General features: G+C 44.5%; 1 protein-coding gene across 1 annotated transcript in view; it reads left to right on the top strand.

Moving 5' to 3' along the window:
- Positions 1 to 19,031, top strand: part of LOC115323868 (neprilysin-11-like) — a 138,773-nt gene that overhangs the window by 38,000 nt on the left and 81,742 nt on the right. Inside the window, exons 7-8 of the mRNA XM_029984376.2 lie at positions 4,284 to 4,373; positions 9,663 to 9,793. Of these exons, the coding sequence (XP_029840236.2) occupies positions 4,284 to 4,373; positions 9,663 to 9,793 (221 nt within the window). The remainder of the gene's footprint in view (positions 1 to 4,283; positions 4,374 to 9,662; positions 9,794 to 19,031) is intronic.

Genomic DNA, 19,031 nt, shown 5'->3' with positions numbered 1-19,031 from the left:
ACTTTTGTTCTGGCCCATTGTTCATTGTCTCGGAAGAGGACTCCAACTCCACCTCCTTTCCTCATTTCACCTTGCCTGTTACAGCCCTCCCAAACCAGACCTGGGAAAATGGGTGGGCCTTCTTTTCCTCGTAGATGAGTCTCCGCCAGCCCAAAGATAGAGATTTCTTCTTTGTCCATTATGGCTGCGACCTCGTTCCACTTTCCTTCTCCCCGTCCTCCCTGCATATTTAGGAAAGTCACCTTCGTTGCTTTTCTCGCCACCTTTCTGTTTCGGCGTCTTCGTCTTCGCTTCTGTGACCTCTTCATCCGTCGATCACCCTTTCTCCTTGTGTCGAGGGGAAACCCTATGCTGATTGGCGACCCAGGACATGCCCCAGTTGGCAGTTTACCATGTGTGCCACCATTGAAAACAGGTGGGGGATAGGAGCTACCTCGGGTCTCCGTTGCACTAGCACTGGTGGCTTGGGCGCCCATTGCTGGGGGTGCGAGGGGGTTCTAGTAGAGGTGGAGGCGGGAGCCCTACGAAAGGGTCGGCCTGTGGAAAGCTCTGCTCTGCTGGGTGTTGCGGGCGGTGGTGGGTGGGCCACGTTTTCTCTGTCTGTGACGTTGCCCCGTTTTGCCGCTCTTCTTGGTCGCCTGGAGCGCACCGCTGTGGACGTACCGGTTTTGCAGTTCGTACCCAGCTGGAGTGAAATGTCTGGTTCGGTATCTCCCGGCCTTGTGTTGTTGTCTCCTGGTGCTAGCTCCCTTGACTCTGTTGACTGGTCCGCTGTGTTTGTTTCACACCTCTGCCTCGTCTGCGCGTACCTAAAAAACGACTTACCACCCGGGCTAGGCGGTCTGCTACCTTCCTTCCTCCTTCTTGACTGTAGAGCAGTCCATCTCTGGTCATGTCCTCATGGTACAGGTCCTTGCTGAGGTTGATGTATGTTGCCCTCAGCTCTTGGCAGAGGTCTCCCAACTTCACATTCAGTGACATAGCTGCAGCCTGAACCGCCTTTCCCCTAGTTGCAACCTCAGGCACTGCACAGATGGCTAGGACGTCACTTTGATTCGACCATGTGTTCCTGAGATGGTCCACAATCTCTTCTGGCCTCCTTCTTTGCAGCAAATCCTTGATGCAAAAATGGAGCACATATAGTCGGCGTACCTTTCGTGCCTGACTCTCATAATCTTCATTTAGTTTCTCGGCCACCTCTGCTGTTGCCTTCCTGTTGTACAGCACCTCCAGCCGTCGGCTATTGCCTACTTCCCTGTCGAGCGCGCGTGCGAAACGGGGTACGTTGTCGTCTCCGACTACAATCGCCTCTCGCGTCACACCCTGGGGTGGTCGCTGGAAGCCACTGTCGCATCACCCTTTTCTTCTGCTCCGTCCACGTGTTTCCGTTTGTCGGTTCGCACTCCGTCCGTGCTCCTCGAGGATAGCGTACTTTCTAGGCTCTGTTGTCCCGCATCTGTCGTCTTTTCTTCAGCTTTCTCTTGCTCCACATTTGCCGCTGTGTTGACTTGTTGAGTGCTGGTTTCACCAGGTGCCTTCGTTTCTTCTCTGTTGCTCCGCTGGACTTCTAGGTCCTTTTCTCCGGCATTGCCTCGGTGGGAGTCCATGTCCCCACCGTCACGATTGCCATCGGATCGCACTGGCTGACACAAAACCCCCCGTCCACTTCCGGAGTGTGTCAGCTCTGGGGTAGCTGCACTGGCCGTACTCGCCACATGGTCCTCTAACCGTCGGATCTGCTCAGTCAGGGAGCTCACCAGCGCTGTCAGCTCCTCTGTCCGCATCCCATGCATGTTTTCCAGCTCTGTCAGCCTCGTGCATATGTTGCGAATGAACGGGTCTGTGTCTTCCTCCGCCTCCGAGACATCCTTGTAACGGCTTTCTTCCAGGAAGGCCCACCTCCTGCTTCTGTCGCACTTTATGCGTACTTCGTCGCCAGCTTCCCTACTGCGCCATAGCCGTGGGCTCTGCTGGTTTTCCCCTGGCTGTTTGTTATTCGCGATTTCGCCGTTTCGCTTTTTCGCCATTTCGCGAGTCACAATTGTACACAATCAAAATTCGCCGGTCAGGAACCAACGTGCTCCACGTTGGTTCCTGAACAAATGCCAACGTTGCCAGGATGATCACGAATTACGCAAATGCGAGCTGCCGTCGTCGTGACACACGTTAAGACCATAACATCGACTAGGCATGTAATAAATGTAGCAAGCTGGGGATAACAGACTTTGATGCAGACTTTGCTACTGAACGGAATCAACTACTTTTAATGTAGTTTGTTTTGAAAGATGAGCCCTATAAGCGGGTTCACAAATTGAAATGCCTCATTGTCTCTATTTCTAGACAATAACCAAGTAACTATTATTAGCCGACCGCAGCTTGCGAACCACGGAAAAGTCCAAGAAGAGCGTGGTCAACAGAAATGCTATGTTGTGCACTAACAAGACAATTTGTTTTTGCATTTGTGCACAAAACAATATCCATTCTGTTGAGGCACTCATAGAACACAGCGGACATCAGGGTGTAAACTTTGCGTAATTTAAATACGTGCGTTTACTTCGGCGCCGAGCGCACGAAATAATAATGTCCCTCAGGGCAGTGGTGGTCACTAGAGTCACTGAATGTTCCCAGAGCACCGGAGCTTTCAACCTTTCTCTTCAGAACCGAGTCGCGGCGCTGGAGTCCCGATCAGTATTGCCGAATCGTTAGAAATTTCTCACAAACGTTGCTCAAGGGGACATCGGGGAACTAAACTCGAACGCATGTAAAATAAGAGATATGTTTGCTTTTAAAAATTCATATTTTACAAGCATTCAAATTATGTTTACCTTTGCGCCTTGGCGTTAAGCTTTCCACACTAGGTTAGAAATTTCACACCATTCGGCAACACTGGTCCTGATCCCCAACATGGCGCTTCCCTGTGCAGTCGAAGCGAAGCGCGTATACAATGTAGCGTTCGTTATCGTGTGCGCTCTTCAATACACCTTTCTGGTAGGTGGCAACGCTGTTTTGTTTTTATTGAAGCTATTTCCTTCGTTCCCAGCGGTGCGTCACTTGCTCCTCGCTGTCTCCTCTCTCTCTCTCTCGCCTCGAAACCTATCGAAATCAAGTGTTTGGCTTATCGTCTGAGGCGTAGAGTTTGAAACGCTGCACCAGCGCAACCGGTGCGAGCAAACGAGCTGGCAATCTTCTTTGGCGAACTATATTAGCAACTACTTAATATTACAAAATAAAAACTCTAGAGAAAAGAAATTTACGTTCCGTTCGGGCCCAACTCATCGGTGCCCAGAGCTCCGACCCGCGCGTAACCACCGTAGCCGTGGTAACGCAAAAACGTTTTATATAAGTTTTTTTATGGAAGGGGGGGGGGGGGGTATCTTCAAAATGGCCGACTGATAATTTCCGCCACGGGTTAACCAGCCCAGCCAATCAGAAGTGGATTCTGCGGAGATCGACTTACGGTAAGCTGACAGAATGGAATTCGGTACTCTGGGAACATTCAGTGACTCAAGCGCTCACTATTCCTTAATATTGTAGCAATCGTTCGGTTGAATGCCCGCTTATATAGTTACCTGCGTGGTCGGCAGCGGGTAAGAGAAAGCGCTGATACGATGGCTATAAATGTAAGAAAGAAGAAACAACATGAGGTTCAGTAATTTTGACTGGAGCAGAGAGATCTAGGTTCAAAAAACGCCTGCTAAACAAAGCCGAGCCAATTTCGTATCGCGTTTATATCGATGGCAACAAATTGGCTCGATCTTATGTTGCTTTGGCTCTGAGCTGTTTGTAAAAACCCTTAAATTAACTCCGGAACCCTACTACAAACGCACTTACAGTAAAGCTTTTGTTGAGATGACCAGATATTTCAATCGTACCAAAGAATAATTTGGAAACAGAAGTTGTCCGACAATATACCTTTTTTTCACATTTGTGTTTGAGCAAGACAAACAAAAGGTATAGTTTAATAACGCTACTTTAACGTTCTGTATTTAATATTAAAAACAGCGCACAAGCGGGGCTTGTACGCTTGTTTTTATTTGATGTAATCTTACCAACGAGTTCGACTCTTCACTTTAGTTCGTATATTTCTAGTTTAACTATGGCGAACTAAACAACATATTTTACGATGGTCACTCTTTTCTTTCGCTCATGGCGCCTGTTATAGCTTCTAATATCGTAAAATGGTAGAGATACGTACTGTAAATTACAAGGAAAAGGATAAAATTCCTGACTCGAGATAAGCCTTCCGATTATATTCAATATGGTCTTATTAATAAAAATTCCAGCTTGATGAAATGTGGTTCAAGAGAGTTGCTGGATTTTGGGTTGATCCCACGTTGCCCATTAGAGAGATGCAAAATCACCTTTCAAAAAAGGTAACGTATGCATATATATATTTATTTATTTAGTTATTTATTTACAACGAACAAGCAACATATATCTTGCTTATTGCTCTAGTGAGAGAGGGGATCTTTCATGGGAGACTGCTTTATGATAATTGGCGTCTATTAGCGGCTCGAAGTTTGGATGGCAATATCCATGAAGTGGAAATTCCAAGAGGTTGACAGATTAAGTTCAGTATTTATCAAAACAATTTATAGAAACATCTTTACCCAAACTTAAAATTATAGACTATGTAACTTGTTATTTGTATCACAATTTGAATGTTTTTGCCATTTGTACCCAGTAATATAAGTAAATTAATTATAGACAGTTTATATATCACGTAAGAAAGTTGTGTAGCCAAAGTGGCAAGTGACAGACGCACAGATGTTCATTCTGAAAACATAGGGCAATAAGGCCTGCTAGCTGAACTTTCTCGCAAACTTCTTCAGACGTGAAAAACAGTGATTATCATAATATTAGATTATTTCAGTTTTGAAAATAAAATAATTCCCTCCACATTGTGTCCAGAAAAGAGATGAGAACTTTAGCTATTTAAATAATGCCTATGTACCTTTTCGCATAATCTCATATTTTCTTAAAGGGCCCATGAAACGAATTTTGGGTTGGGACAAATCATTTTAGATTGAGATTTTACTAATAGCACATCGTTCAGTGGGCCAAAAGAAAAAAGGTAGAAAGTCAAAAGCCCCTACTTTCAGTGCGAAAAATTTCAAAACACAGCGGACTATTTCGTACCTCCTCCCCTTCGTAAGCTCTCTGCCATTTCACTGTGATACATCCGCGGTCCCAAAAGCGCGTCATCGGGTCCCAACGCACGTGACACGACACCCGGACCTCACTTATTCACTTCACCCCTAAGCTGACATTGTGGTAGAAGCTACGCGCTTGCCGGACCAATCAGCCGCCTCCCTCTCATCACCGGACCTCATTCTCTGAGCGTGGGTATGCGCGAAGGAGCGTGATCACGTGGAAAAAGTGTGGCTGGCCCAACGAGCACGTAGGTTGCACAGCACTGTCAGCTTCGGGGTGAAAGGGTTGGAGAAAGCAACCTTTGTCTGAAATTGGAGCGACGGGCAAATCTTCTAGGGGGACAATGGCTCTGTCCGGGTACACAGACCAGATTCCGAGCAAAAGGGGCCTCCCCCCTTTGGTCACTGTCATTTCGGCCGAGAGTCGCATTACGGCCGAGAGTGCATTACGGCCGAGAGGAGCGGAAGGGCCGGGAGTGGCTTTGAGGCTGAATAGTACATAACGGCCGAGAACTGCATTAAGGCCGATAGTCTGTGAATGGGTTAGTGTGGCCGCCTTCTGGGGGGTCGCGTTGTGGTTGATCACTTTAGTTGCCACCAAATAAGATTGATGTCGCCACATATTTCTTTTATTTGTCAGTGCACATTGCATCTCTGGTGACGGCAAATACTGCGTTCTTGGTTTTATTGCTTCATCCTTTACGATTAATTAAACACGTTGCGATTTGACCGTTTCGACTAGCGTTTCTTTTGTGCTACACTCCGTGTCAACATTTTTTAGCAAAAAGCAAAAGCTATGCCCTCGTGAGCCAACTAGAGAGACGGAACGAAGCACATGACCTACTTCAAGGCAAGAATGCACTCCGACGGTGAGTTAATTGATATGTGCTGACATTCTGATGGCCCATGTGTTTTTTATATTTCCTAGTATGTGTTTTCTTCAGCGTTTAGTTGTAAAAAAGATTGAAAATACAATTTTAAAATCAACCTCACTCATCGTTTTCGTAGCCGCCCGGTAGAATCAGACATAACTAATTTAATTAAAGATCTGAAAATTGAAAAGACACAATAAATGTTTCACTGAACTCTTAAAAAGTCGATGATTAAAATATAGGAATGTTATACCAAAAGGGGGCCCTAAATTTATAGCATTTATTTGGAAATACGTGAGTGTGTGTACAAAATCCAAATTTGCAGACGAAGGAACTTCTGATCAAACAAATAAGAAATGATAAAGCGCGGAAAAGCAAAGAAATAAATGAAAAATTCGGACAGGCAAGGCCGGCGTACCAACTGGTGCCGGCCGTGAAGGCAAACAAACCCAAGACCGCAGTATTTGCAGTCACCGACAGAAACACTCTTAAAAATGTCATAAGTCTACTTTCCCGGAGAATACTGTAAACGACTTATTTTTCGCGATTAGGTCAAAGCTGGAGTTTTGGAATAATTTGCGGGTGCTAATTTTCCCGACGAGGTAAGATCTCAATATAGATTCTAATGTGTTTACATTTTAACGGAATTGTTCGCGGGACCTTATTTTCGCGAATTGTAAGCGATAGGCGAAAATTAGGTCCTCTAAAAAATTAAATAGTTTACAGTATTTGGAGCGCCAATCATTGTAATTTGAGAAGAGACCACAGTGATTGACGAGACTGAAAAGATGTTAATTTCATCCGCCATGTTCAATGTGGTGCCATCTATCTTATTTAGTGGCAACTAAAGTCGTCAACCACAAGGCGACCCCGAAAAGGCGGCCACGCCAGCCCATTTAGAGACTATCGGCCTTCATGCAGTTCTCAGCCGTTATGCCCTATCCGGCCTCAAAGCCACCCCCGCCCTTTCGCCCCTCTCGTGTTTACTGCACTCTCGGCCGTAATACGACTATGGGCGCTAGCGAGATGCTCCCCTCCTCTTTTAGTCTTCTTGAACTGTTTGGTGGAATGCGCGATTTATGAGTTGAGGAGGAAAGCTAAACAGGAAAAAGTTGGAAAAGCGTTTCATGACCCCTTTAAATGTTTATTCAATCATTCAATGAACGTTTCCGCTAGATCGTTCATTTGGGTGTCACATATTCGAATCCCTGCATTATATCCTGTGTGTGGATCGGAGTTGTGAGAGTGCCACATTCCATGATAAATTACGAACTTCAAACTGTTTTTGTGCAAAATATAAGAAAGGCAACTGTTTATTACAATACGCTTTGAATCTTCCCTGGAGGTTTGCGTTTTTTGTTTCCTCTAAAGACAAAGATCTTAATTGTAACAAGAGCTGAATTTTTTTATTGCTCGCTGTCTTGTACGGGTATATAAAACTGACTATAATTACAGTTCTTTGATTAAAAACGCAACTGAATGTAGTATTAAAATTCAGCCTCCTAGAAGAAGAAAAATATATGAAAGTAAACAATTTCATGTAACCTAAAATACTTTGAATAATTTACTGCAGTTACAAAAGTACTTATGTATAAGGGATTACAAGAATAAAAAAAGAGTTCAGTAAAAGGCAATAGAGGAACGTACCGTAAACTGTGTTGCGGCGTAAAATTAAAGGTTTTTGTCCATGTTATTATGTGGAAACAACTATACAGTTGTTTCCACATAATGCACAGATAGGGGTCTATATACATGGCACAGATAGGGGTATATACCCCTATCTGTGCCATAAGATATGTCGTGTTTTCTCCGAGGATAGTTTCGGGATTTTTCAAAAACACCGAACGACTTCTCAGTCAAAGGAAAGGAAACGGGTTTTGAAAGCAATTTGAACATGATCAGTAAGGTGAAATAAACGTCTCAAAAGGGACTCTTGAGATAATATTATTGCGCATTCATTTCATGGACGATAATCAAGTCGGCTGATGATGTCGATATCGAGATGCCTTGTCCCAACTCCCAAACTCTCGACTGAGAAAAAAAAATGACAGTGAGAAAAACCGAAATATCAAATTGCCGTTGGTTCATTTGGCTTTTACAAAAACAGTAGAGAAACGTTTTTTCCTTGCTGCCAATAAAAGGAGAAATACTAACATTTTACACAAAACTGAATCTTAATCGGAAACGAAGAAGCCTCTTTAGTCCTGGGAGTCTGGAATGTAAGTTACGAAAACTGTGGAAACAGAAGAGCAGAATCTCTTTAGCTGATACGCATATATAGGTTTAAGCGAGCATCAGCCGAGCGACACATAACCATCAGTATGTAGAAGAACATCGTTTTTGCCATCCTTAAGCGCGAGATAGAGGAATTATTAAGCTTATATGGCAATAACACAAGAGATTGGTATTTATACAACATTCCCTCCTGTGAATTCTAATATTCTGCAATATATGCTGAAATTATGTGCAATGATAGATCACAGTGCGCCATTTTTGTAGCTTGCAAACGTCAAAAGAGGGTTTGCGTTTTTTTTTGCATCTTGTTTATTAATTGGATAGGTAAATAAATGGCGCCAGAAACCCCAAGCTTATACGGAGACTGAGGAACGAAAAATGGTTATGATACATCCCTCTTTTGTTTGTTAAACCCAGGTTTTCAAGATGCTGAATGTTCACCAGCTCGCCTGCATCTTGTCTGTCATTTGCAATATTACTGAGTGTTTCTCCGAATATTTTCACAAATTCGTAAAACAAGGGTGGTTCTGACAAAATGATTTTTTCGGAAAGAAGCTCCCAGTCACGGCGGACGTCAGGAATCTAAAGAAAAATACTAATTAGACAACGATGAACTCTAAAATTTGTTAATTTTTTTATTGGTAAAAATGAACTTACGTACAGTTCCAATTTGAAACTTTCTGAGCGTAATCAAAATCCCTTCATCAATTTAATTTTAGGCCTACTTGAAGCACATTGGAAGCACGGGATTGCGCTTGAGCTGCCACGTGTGAAGCAGGCTCAATGCCGGCGACGCAAAACCGCGGACGATATGAATTCCTCCGCGTTTTCATATCGCCGGCCTTGCACTTGCTGCACAAAAGGTAAATTTGGCGCACACTTCTGCTTCCTATGCGCTTCAAGTAGCACTTGATTTAGGAGTTTTCGATATCACTTAGCAAGTTTTGAATCGAGACCATACATTTAGTTTTACTAATTAAAAAATCAATCAGTAAGTTGGAAGTAATTATTTTGTTAATTAGCATGTCTCTGCAATTTCTCACATCCACCATGGCAGGCAGTTAGTACCCTAAAATAGTTTTTTTTTTCTCTTGTTAGCCCTTATTTAAATTCTTTTATATATTTGCAAAAGCGCCCGGTATAGACGAGTTTGTTTTAACAAAGCAGGATGATTCAAAGGGTATGACGTATTATATAAGGACATTTCATTGAACGTTCAGTCAATTACCATGATCCTCGATTCAAAAGGTTGAATCGTCTTGAATGCGCTCCTGTAATGGACCCAATCGGATACACACTAATTATCAATAAATTAAAATACAATAGACAGGAATTGACTGCTCTTTAGAAACGATAAGCACTTCGCTAAGTGTGAAATGTTTGAATTTATGCGTTATTTCAGTTTCCCCTCTTCCTACTTTTGAGCAATCAATTCAAGAAGGTGAACATCACTCTTAAGTCCAATCAACACGTAACGGTGCGAAACAGATATCACGTTAATGCAATACTCGAATACATACAGAAGACTGACTCGTAAGTAAAGGTTGAACTCTTTTATTCGTCCATTTATTGTCATTACATTACACGTAAACACAATAGAAAGCGGTTATATAGCTATTAGTTTATCTGAAGTGTAATAAAAAGTGCACATTAAAATATTATTGCCCCGTAAGGCCTCAAGTATCCCCCGGAAGAGCAATTATTTCTTCTTTTTAGGATCAATTTGAGGAAGGCGAACGATCCCGCGAAACAAAGCTCTTGCGGTCTCAGGGTGCCCAGCGTTTTGCCACTAGATTGCATAACACTCGAAGCACAATGCCATTCGACCTGTTCCCTCACTCAACTGATTAACGAAGATTAGACACCTCAGTAGCTGATTTAGAAAGATTAAACACCACAGTGTTTAATTTTTAAGATATAAAAGAATATACACGTTTAATGAAAACCTGGCATGTGCAAGGACCCTATACGGTTCTAAAATAATGGGCAAAACTTCTGTCTGGATTTTCTCATTTTATCGCAAAATAGATTGCATTTAAAAGCAAAACGAAGAAAACAAAATCATAAGTATTCACACGAAAAAAAAAAGACTACTGGAGAAAACTTAGCCGAGGAAATTAAAGGGATACTACAACGAAATTTCGGCGCTTAGTTTTTGGTCTATATGTGTTCAAAGGAGCAGCATCACATCGAACATACCAATATCTTGTTAAAAAAAGTAACGAAAAGCAATTTTAAGACGATTTAAACGATTAGCAAAGAGCACCTGGTGGATGTCGCTAACGCCTCGCTTGTAATGCCCGTCTAGGAACCTTGACAGCTTGTGACGGAGGTTCTCTCGTCTCCGGCCACGACGAGAGAAGAGAGGCAGGAGGAACTCCCCTCTTCCCGAGAATGTCTTTAGTGTATCGCAGAAGTCGCTATTGTCCCCCTACAAGATTACAGAAGATGAACCCGTCACTCGAAATTCGTACAAAAGCAGCCGCTTCGGTGGCTGGAACGACTAGGCCATCCTCTCGATGTCAGCCTCGCCGTAGCTTTGCTCGTCCTGAGACGACCTACGTCACGATTGCGTTGGATGTCACGTGGTCTCCGCTGGGCCTTCTCCGAGCGCTTGCCAGAGTGGGCCGTTTATAACGAAAAATACAGCTACCAGGCTCAAAGTACAAACGTGCGATTGTCATTTACGGATATTGTGGTTCGTATTCAACCTATTTTTGAACACGACGGGAATATTTCAAACTTCGTTGACGTATCCCTTTAAAGAAATACACATTCACACCTGTCACAGTGGATCAAACGAAGAGTCTGTGGCCGTCGTTGCTAATTCACTGCTCAGTATCTTGGGCCTTCTTGGTGGCCATTGCGCATGAGCTTGCCGAAAAGCATTGGGTGACCTGTGGCTTGTGGGTTGTGCAGCGGAGGGCTTTGGTTTCCGCCAAGGACTCGGGGCTGTTTCCCGGACAATCCTTGCTTGCAGGACGCGGAGCCGGCCGCCCGTGTCATTTTGAACCCCTTTTAAATCCTCCTCGATCTAAACATTTTTCAAACGCCGCCCGCTTCCTCTAGGCCTCTTCCAAATGTATCTTCTCTTCGTTCTTCTTTCATCCCACGTTCTCTTCATTTCGAACGTCGTCTTCAGTCTCGTCGGCCGTTCAGCGCATACTTTTTCCGCGCCTGCTTTTCCTGCTTTTTAGTTGCATTGCGGACGCCCTCCACATATTGCCGCGATTGTTTCTGAATTCGCCCTGCATAAAACTTTCTGACACTGAGCATGATGTAAAACACCATGTTACCTCCCTAACCATGTTCAATATGGGATTACAGGCTTCATTTTACGGCTGGTAATATTTGCGGTCTTCCCATTCACTAAGCTCCATCCGTGTATCGCAGAGGTTGGTTGACTCTCCAACTCTGTTTTGTGAAACAAGGCGGCCAGGTATTTTGAAGGCCGTAGAAATGGGAGCAAATATGCACCAGTGTTGTTATATTCATTATTTACTTTATTCTCTGGTGGTTACTTTACTTTGTGATTTTTTTGTTTCATATACTTTAATAATTGACGTTATTTTTATTATTCCGCCGAAGATAGTTTTCTTAAAGATTCTACAATACTATATTGTAAAATACAGGTAAACAGGAACATGAATTAGGTCATCTACGTACATAACTTTACTAAGTGCTGTATTTTCTCTTTGTCATCATAAAAATATGTTCAGAATTGACCCCGTAAGTAATGACGTAACATACAGGCACTGTGCTTCAAAGAAACCGTTCCTAGGTCCGTTGCTATGGAGAGATACAAGGTTAAAAATTGACTGATACAAAAATAAATAATTTTTTTTGTAAGCATTGTGTCTTTCCTGTATCTAATAATGAATACTTCTTCTATTATCTCAGCATCGTATAGCGATGATGAATGCCGGTAATAAAGTTTAACAACCGGTTTTGCCTCGCCAGCAGATGACACGATGCCTTGGCGGGATTAGTGCTCGTTCTGTGGGAGTACGCGACTCGTTTAATGAGGTTGGTGACAAGCGACGACACTTCTTTTCTCGGTGTCAAGTTTCTGTGGGATCTTGGGTGTAAATAGTGACTGTGCACAAATTTAATCAACGCTTGAGTTGCGCGAGCGCGTGAACGCCTGTCTGTCGAGCTCGCTTCCGCAATACTTGAGATGGGTGAAACGTTGTGAAGCAAATTTATGTACAACCACGACGTAAAGTGTACTAACGTCGAAGTGCAGACTAGCACACGTTTCAAGAAGTTCTGACGGCTCAGAAATTGCTTGAGCTCATATTTTTATGAGCAAACGAACTGTTCGGAACAATATAACTTACCTAATGCTTCTTATTTTCTCATCCACCTTTTTTGCTATTTAGAATCTTACTGAAAACGAAAGAATTTGCAGTATTCTTCCTCAGTGTGATGTTTGCAAGCAGGTACTCAACACACCCTATTGGGAGTCTGAAAGTCGAAGTTTGGAATGTCAATCCTTTATGTTTGACTCAAAATAATTGATTCAGCAAAATCAAAAAGAAGGACTGACGCTGCTTTGATTTGATGTGCTAAATCTCGCTGCATTTTTACGAGATCTCTATACGTGTGATGATTTTCGTCAGACAGTATTCCGTATTGCACGCAAACACAATTTGTTTTTATAAATACTTAAGTGGGCGTGCATGAGATTGACGTCAACGAGGAGGAGAAGGAAGAACAGAGCAGCAAGGAATGACAATAAATAAATAGAATGTATACACTGACCAGTGACTTTACCGCGCGATTCTAGGAGTCATTACAATTTGCCACTGCCGGCAAGATAGCCTGAGGGGAAGTAATGTAGGTAACCTTTACCATAAACAAGACCGCAGGCGATAAGGTGGAATTTTGAACTAACCGACAAGACGAAGATGAGCGACAGCTGCCTGGACACGCCAACACCCATGAGCTCACAGAGCTGGTTCTTTGAAAGGCCAATCTTTCTCTCCAAGAACTCATCAGCAAATTGTATACGAAGGTGAATATTCAACTTTCGGCATTTGACGACTTAGTTTTCAAGCCCAGCCTCCGTCAACTCGACAGCCAAGACAGACGATACAGTCCAGAAGCGCCAGCGTCTACAGTCGCACTCGTGATGCTGTGACTGCAATTGCAGCAAAAGCAAACGGCGCAGCAAAACGAACTGATGGGAGCAATCATCTCGGCGTTGAAAGCACCGCAAAGACATCGTTTTGAGCTGGTCAAGCCAGGCATATTTGATGGATCCTCTTCACATCCGGAGGGTTGCATGAAATATCTTTGAATATGCAGTAAAAAAGTATTGCTGGATGTTAGAAGAGGATCGGATTAAGTACATGCGTCTTTACCGGAGTGGGACAGCCAAGAAGTGGTAAAACCAGCACTTGACAGACCATCCGGAGTCAAGCTGGAGCGATTGCAAGGCGAGTTCTCTGACAAGCTTTCTAGAAAAAGCCTTGGAGAGATGGAACCGGGTGATTTTCTTCAAGTTCCGGTCATGCTCTCCAATAAAGTACTTCTACGAGAAAAGAAGACTATTCCAACTTGCCGATCCAGGACTACCATCTTCGGCAACAATGGCCCTAATCACCCACGGGCTCTCACAAAATAGGCTAAAGACTGTCCAACTGATGTCGCCTAAGCCGGTTGAAGCTCTACTCCAGTGTCTTCAGGAGAGGCCGAACACGTTGGCTGACAAGAGGCGGCTTCGGAACAGTCGAGTGTCTCAAGAGTCGCCGAAGAGAGACCACGATCGTCCGCAGCGGCGTAACCTAGATCAGAGGAGATTCGACACAGCGCACAAAAACGAAGAGGAACTAGAAGGGGCACACAAGTCAAGCGCTTCTGCACCTTTTCGACTTCAACTTCCTTTCTTGTGCGCTGTGTCGAATATATAAAGCATGAACCAACTAGTCCGCATCGCCACCATATTCCTTTGATCGGAACCAGACTGCTCCAACCCTCCAGCCACGGAACCCGCTTTTGAACCTTGTTACAACACAACAAGGTCCTAAAGATAGCTGCGGTCGAACCAAAGAAGAAGGAAAAAAAAAAAAAAAAACGAATAAACGAGGGTGAGCAGTCCTACCTGAGGACAAAAATAGAGACTGTTTACTTAGCTTCTTTGCGTTTACTGCCCATTGAAATAACTGTGAACGATCAAACGTAAAGGCATTGATAGACAGTGGAGCGTGAGTTTCTATTATGAACAAGTCCAAGGGAAAGCTTGGAAACGTGTACTGTGGAAGAAATGTCTGCGTACAAAGTTACGACTACAAACGACTGTTTTATTACCACCGGATCAATATTGTTCTCGTGTTCCAAGGGAAATATGCTGAGACTTCAGAACTCTTTACGAATGGGGTGGAATATAATTTCCTATTAGCGAGGCCTGGTATGAGGCAGCTGATGATTAAGATCTACCAAAATGATGAGATTTTAGTGGACAGAAGACAAAATAACAGCAGTCTCCCTCGCCCGGAGGCTCAAGTACAAAAACTGAAACTTGTTAGAACGAAACAAGGAATTAGCCAACAGTACCCAGAGTTGTAATGTGTCGCAACTTATCTTTCTGCCATCGCCAAATTCCAAGTACCATTCGCGCCTAACGACGAGACCGTTATTTCCAAAAAAAAACGTACAGCATAACACGAGAAACAATTCATGGCTGAGATTGGTACAGAAGATGTTGGACGCAGACATCATCGGGCCTACAGTTCCGCCGTTTGCCTCACCAGTGACCGTCGCTCCTAAAGAAGACGGGTACTTCAAATTTGCTACAGACTATCGCGCCTTCAACCAACAGACGGCGCTAAATCCCTTCCCGATACCTCGTATTGACAGCATCATTGACAAGACGGGTTGGTGCCAGATTTCACGGATCGACCTCCGTAAAGGTTTCTGACAGGTTCCACTGACCGAAGGTACGAAAGTGTAGAAGGCCTTTACGAGACCCTTTAGTTTGTATGATTACAAGCGACTACCGTTCGAATGGAAAATTTTTTCCCCATGGTTTCAGTAAATGATTACAACAGTTTTGAACGAATACATTGGAATTTTCTGCATTGTGTACATCGATGATGTCATAATTTACTCCAAATCAGAAAAGGAGCTGGTGCAGCATCCGTTTGAAGTGCTGCCAGCACACAGTGAGGCCCGTCTCACACTCAACTTTAAAAAGAGTGAGTTTCTCCCGGGCGAGGACATCTTTCTGGCCTGGTATTTGATGGTACCATGAAGATTACTAAGTAGGAATTCGTAATAGATTTTTGAAAATGGTCAGACCTTACAACGTGCATGCTCTCAGAGTTTTCTTTTTTTATTCGACGGATACTTGCAAGCATTTATTAAGGACTACGCGCTGAAAACGATGTGCCTCACCAGATTGATGTAAAAGTTTCTCGAATTTGAGCGGAGTGACGAATGTGAGGCGGCATTTCGCAGCTTAGCTCAGATAATTTCTTCTGACCCGGTTGTATGTTTACGTGATTTCCATCTTCCTTTTGAGCGGAACATCAACGCTTCTCATTGCGGTGCAAGAGCTGTCCTATATTTGTCGGATATCACACAACAAGGTCATTGGCTATAGCAGGTGCAACTCTTCAAAGCCGGAAATAAACTATACGACTACGAGAAGAAGGCCCTAGCGGTTTTGATAGATTTAAAGTGCTTCCGATCGTACCTAGAGGGAACAATATTTAAGTTGTTCACAGACCACCAAGCCCTCACACACCTGCTCAACATGGCTCAGCCTGAAGGACGATTAGCACGGTGGATCAACGAACTCCAACAGTTTTACCTTGAGATATTCCACTGAACCCGGGTCTACTCGAGGGACGTATACTTTGTCTATGGTGTTAATCACAAAATTTTGACAGCCCAGAAGCCATAAACCAGGAAAAACTCTAGGAAGGGAGTGAAACTTTGATATTCAAAGAGAAAAGGAACTACGTCTCCAGCACTCTTGTTCCCAAAGTACTGATGCTCTATCACCACAGCCTAGAGACGGGTGGTCAAGTCGGATATTGGAAAACCTCCAAAAAAACTTTCAAAGAGGTTTTCATGACTGAAGATGAAAAACGAGACCAAACAGTAGATAGAATTATGTCCTCACTGTGAAATTTATAAAGTTACGTTTAAGCAAACCGTGGCTGAGATGACATCGCCAAAGTACTCAAAAACACCATTCACGGTTGTCCATCTGGATTTTTGAGAGTTAAAGAAGAAAGTTGATGGAGTCAAAAAGACACAAGCCTCCTTGCTATGCATAGACAGATACACCAGGACAGTGGTTACAGAACCTGGAAAAGAGGACACAAAAGCTATAATTACCTTTGTAATTCCAGAAATCTTCAAGAACATCTGAATCATCGGTTGAACAACGATCCCGCCTTCCGAAGCAACAAGCTAAAAGTGTGGGCACAAGAGCATGGAATAATTTTTAAACTTTCTGCTCCATATCACCCCGCTTCAAGTGGCTTCGTTGAGCGCGCTATCAGAGACATAAAGCAATTCATCAACTTGTATAACGAATTTCCCGGCGTATGAAAATGCTGTCTCGAAGCAGCCGTTGCGTACCACAACCGATCTATTACAGCAGGCCTAGGTCGCTGACCACAATTTGCAGCGACTTTAGAAGTCGCATTTCTTCCAGCAGCTCGAGCATTGGGGTTGGTAAAGAATTTAAGACACAAGGAAAGGCTGAAGACAGAAGCTGAAAGAGAAAGTTACCGAAGCTCTATGAAATAAAACTTCAACAAACGTCACAACACCAACATTCCGAAGCTCGAGGTCAATGACCTTGTTCTTGTAAGACGAGAGTTAAGGGTCTGTTATACTCCGACGTAACGCGCGCGCAAGCGAACGCTGGCCGAAGTCGGCTACGTCACGTCAGTCACGCCGCGCGCGTCAAAAATTCGACCTCTCTATACTCCGGCGGCCCTGCCGTCTCCCGCGGCGCGCGTCGGTGGGTCGCCAGCGCGGCGCATGCGCAGAATCTGGCTACGAGGGCGCGCTTCCGGCGCTTCCTGCGAGAGTGCGCCGCTTCCGGTTCCTTTTCATTTCGAATAGCAGACGAGAATTCTCGCGCTTCTTGAGCGCCAAGTTCGCGCGATGGCGTGGACGTACCTTGCCCGACGAAAACTCGCGCTTGCACTGTTGGTGCACCGCCTGCGCCGCAAGCGTAGGCGGTCATGTACATACGGTACATCTTTGACAAGCGCACGGTCTACGGAACTCAAGCTTCCTCGTGTCGTAGACACACGGGTGAGGACGAATTCCCTCGATGAGCTTCTCCACGACCGAGTCGGATTCTTCGAACATGGCGCCACACGCAGTAGTGCTCGGAGCCAGCGCGTGATGCATTCTGGTCCGGCGTCGCCGGCGCGGCCGGCGCGGAATACGGCATGCTCCATTTTGGCGTCGAGGCGGTCAGACGGCGTCGAACGCCGCCGGTCGCGTCGGTTACGCCACGACGCCGGAGTATAGAGCGTCGGGTTTTCGCGGACGTGACGTCGCTGTGACGCGCTCGCGCGCGCGCACGCGTTGCGTCGGAGTATAACAGAGCCTTTACCCAGTAAAAGTAACGGTTTCGACTGACTATTTCGCTGTGTAAAAACTGCAAGGCAATAAGGGGTTCTAAAAACTATCTGTTACGTTGGCCCAAAAAATACCCTGGAAACCGCATCAATTGGAAACGTATTTCAATATTATCTCAGAATTAATCAGTCCAGAGCTAGGTAGAGTGAGGTGGACTCGGATGAGATAGACGACGACTCCGGGGGGGGGGGGGGGGGGGGGGGGGGGGAGGGGGGAGGGGAGGGAGGGGGACGGAGACAGGGTGGTACAGAATGGGGAGAAATAAATAGATGGCTTCTTCACTTCACTTCACTTTATTTCCTTAAAGGGGAGGGGGGGGGGGGTCTTTAAGGCTTCGATTGACCATTCCGCTTGCAACGCAATTCTAGGGATTATTACAAACATTCTGGGTTCTCTTCGACCTGCTATGTTCTAAAAAAATAGAAGATACAAATTGTATCATTGCACACATATTCCGAACTGTTGCAGACGGCATACCTCAGTCATTCCCTATGCGTTCACCGTCTACAGTAGGCATCTCGAGACGTCTGGAAGACAGGTTGTTGCCGTCACAAATATTTTAGAAACAGCCAAATGTTGGCAAACCTCTGCCGTAGTAAGTGTAGAATAAAGGCTTTGTATAGCCATATGTTTTAGATATTTCAGTCCCACATTCAATTTCAAACAATATTTTTTGTGGAACGAAATGTAATACCATGTAGTCGCCCCTAGCAACGCCCCTAGGAACTGTCTTTTTTAGCAATGACGTTACATTTACTGGGTCAATCGTAGAATTCGAACATACAACTAACATTTTTGTGTTCTCCACAGTGCGCCAATAATAACCTGCAAACAAAACGTTCATCAGCCTAACTATTAAATAGCTAAAAGCCGTCCGATCTGAAAATTGAGGCGGTCCTCAGCAATGCGGGAGAACCGGAGAGAGAGAGAGAAGGCGACGAGAGCGCGCGGCACGTCCGAACGCTCTGCTCTCGTAGAAATGATTAGTCGGTAGACCTAAAGCTAGCTACCTTTGTCTGTACCGCACGCGTTGAACGTGCTTAAATGCGAGAGCCAAACGCCGGAATCCGGCGTTCGCTGTTCTAAAGCATTCGACGAGTGCAGTGGAGACAACAACATCTATGTTTAGGTGTACTCACTAATTAATCCGACCAGA

The sequence above is a fragment of the Ixodes scapularis genome, unplaced genomic scaffold, assembly GCF_016920785.2.
Source record: "Ixodes scapularis isolate PalLabHiFi unplaced genomic scaffold, ASM1692078v2 PGA_scaffold1__304_contigs__length_218370807, whole genome shotgun sequence".
NCBI classification, from domain to species: domain Eukaryota; kingdom Metazoa; phylum Arthropoda; class Arachnida; order Ixodida; family Ixodidae; genus Ixodes; species Ixodes scapularis.
Note: the sequence above shows the minus strand (reverse complement) of the source record. Positions and strands in the feature narration are given on the sequence as shown.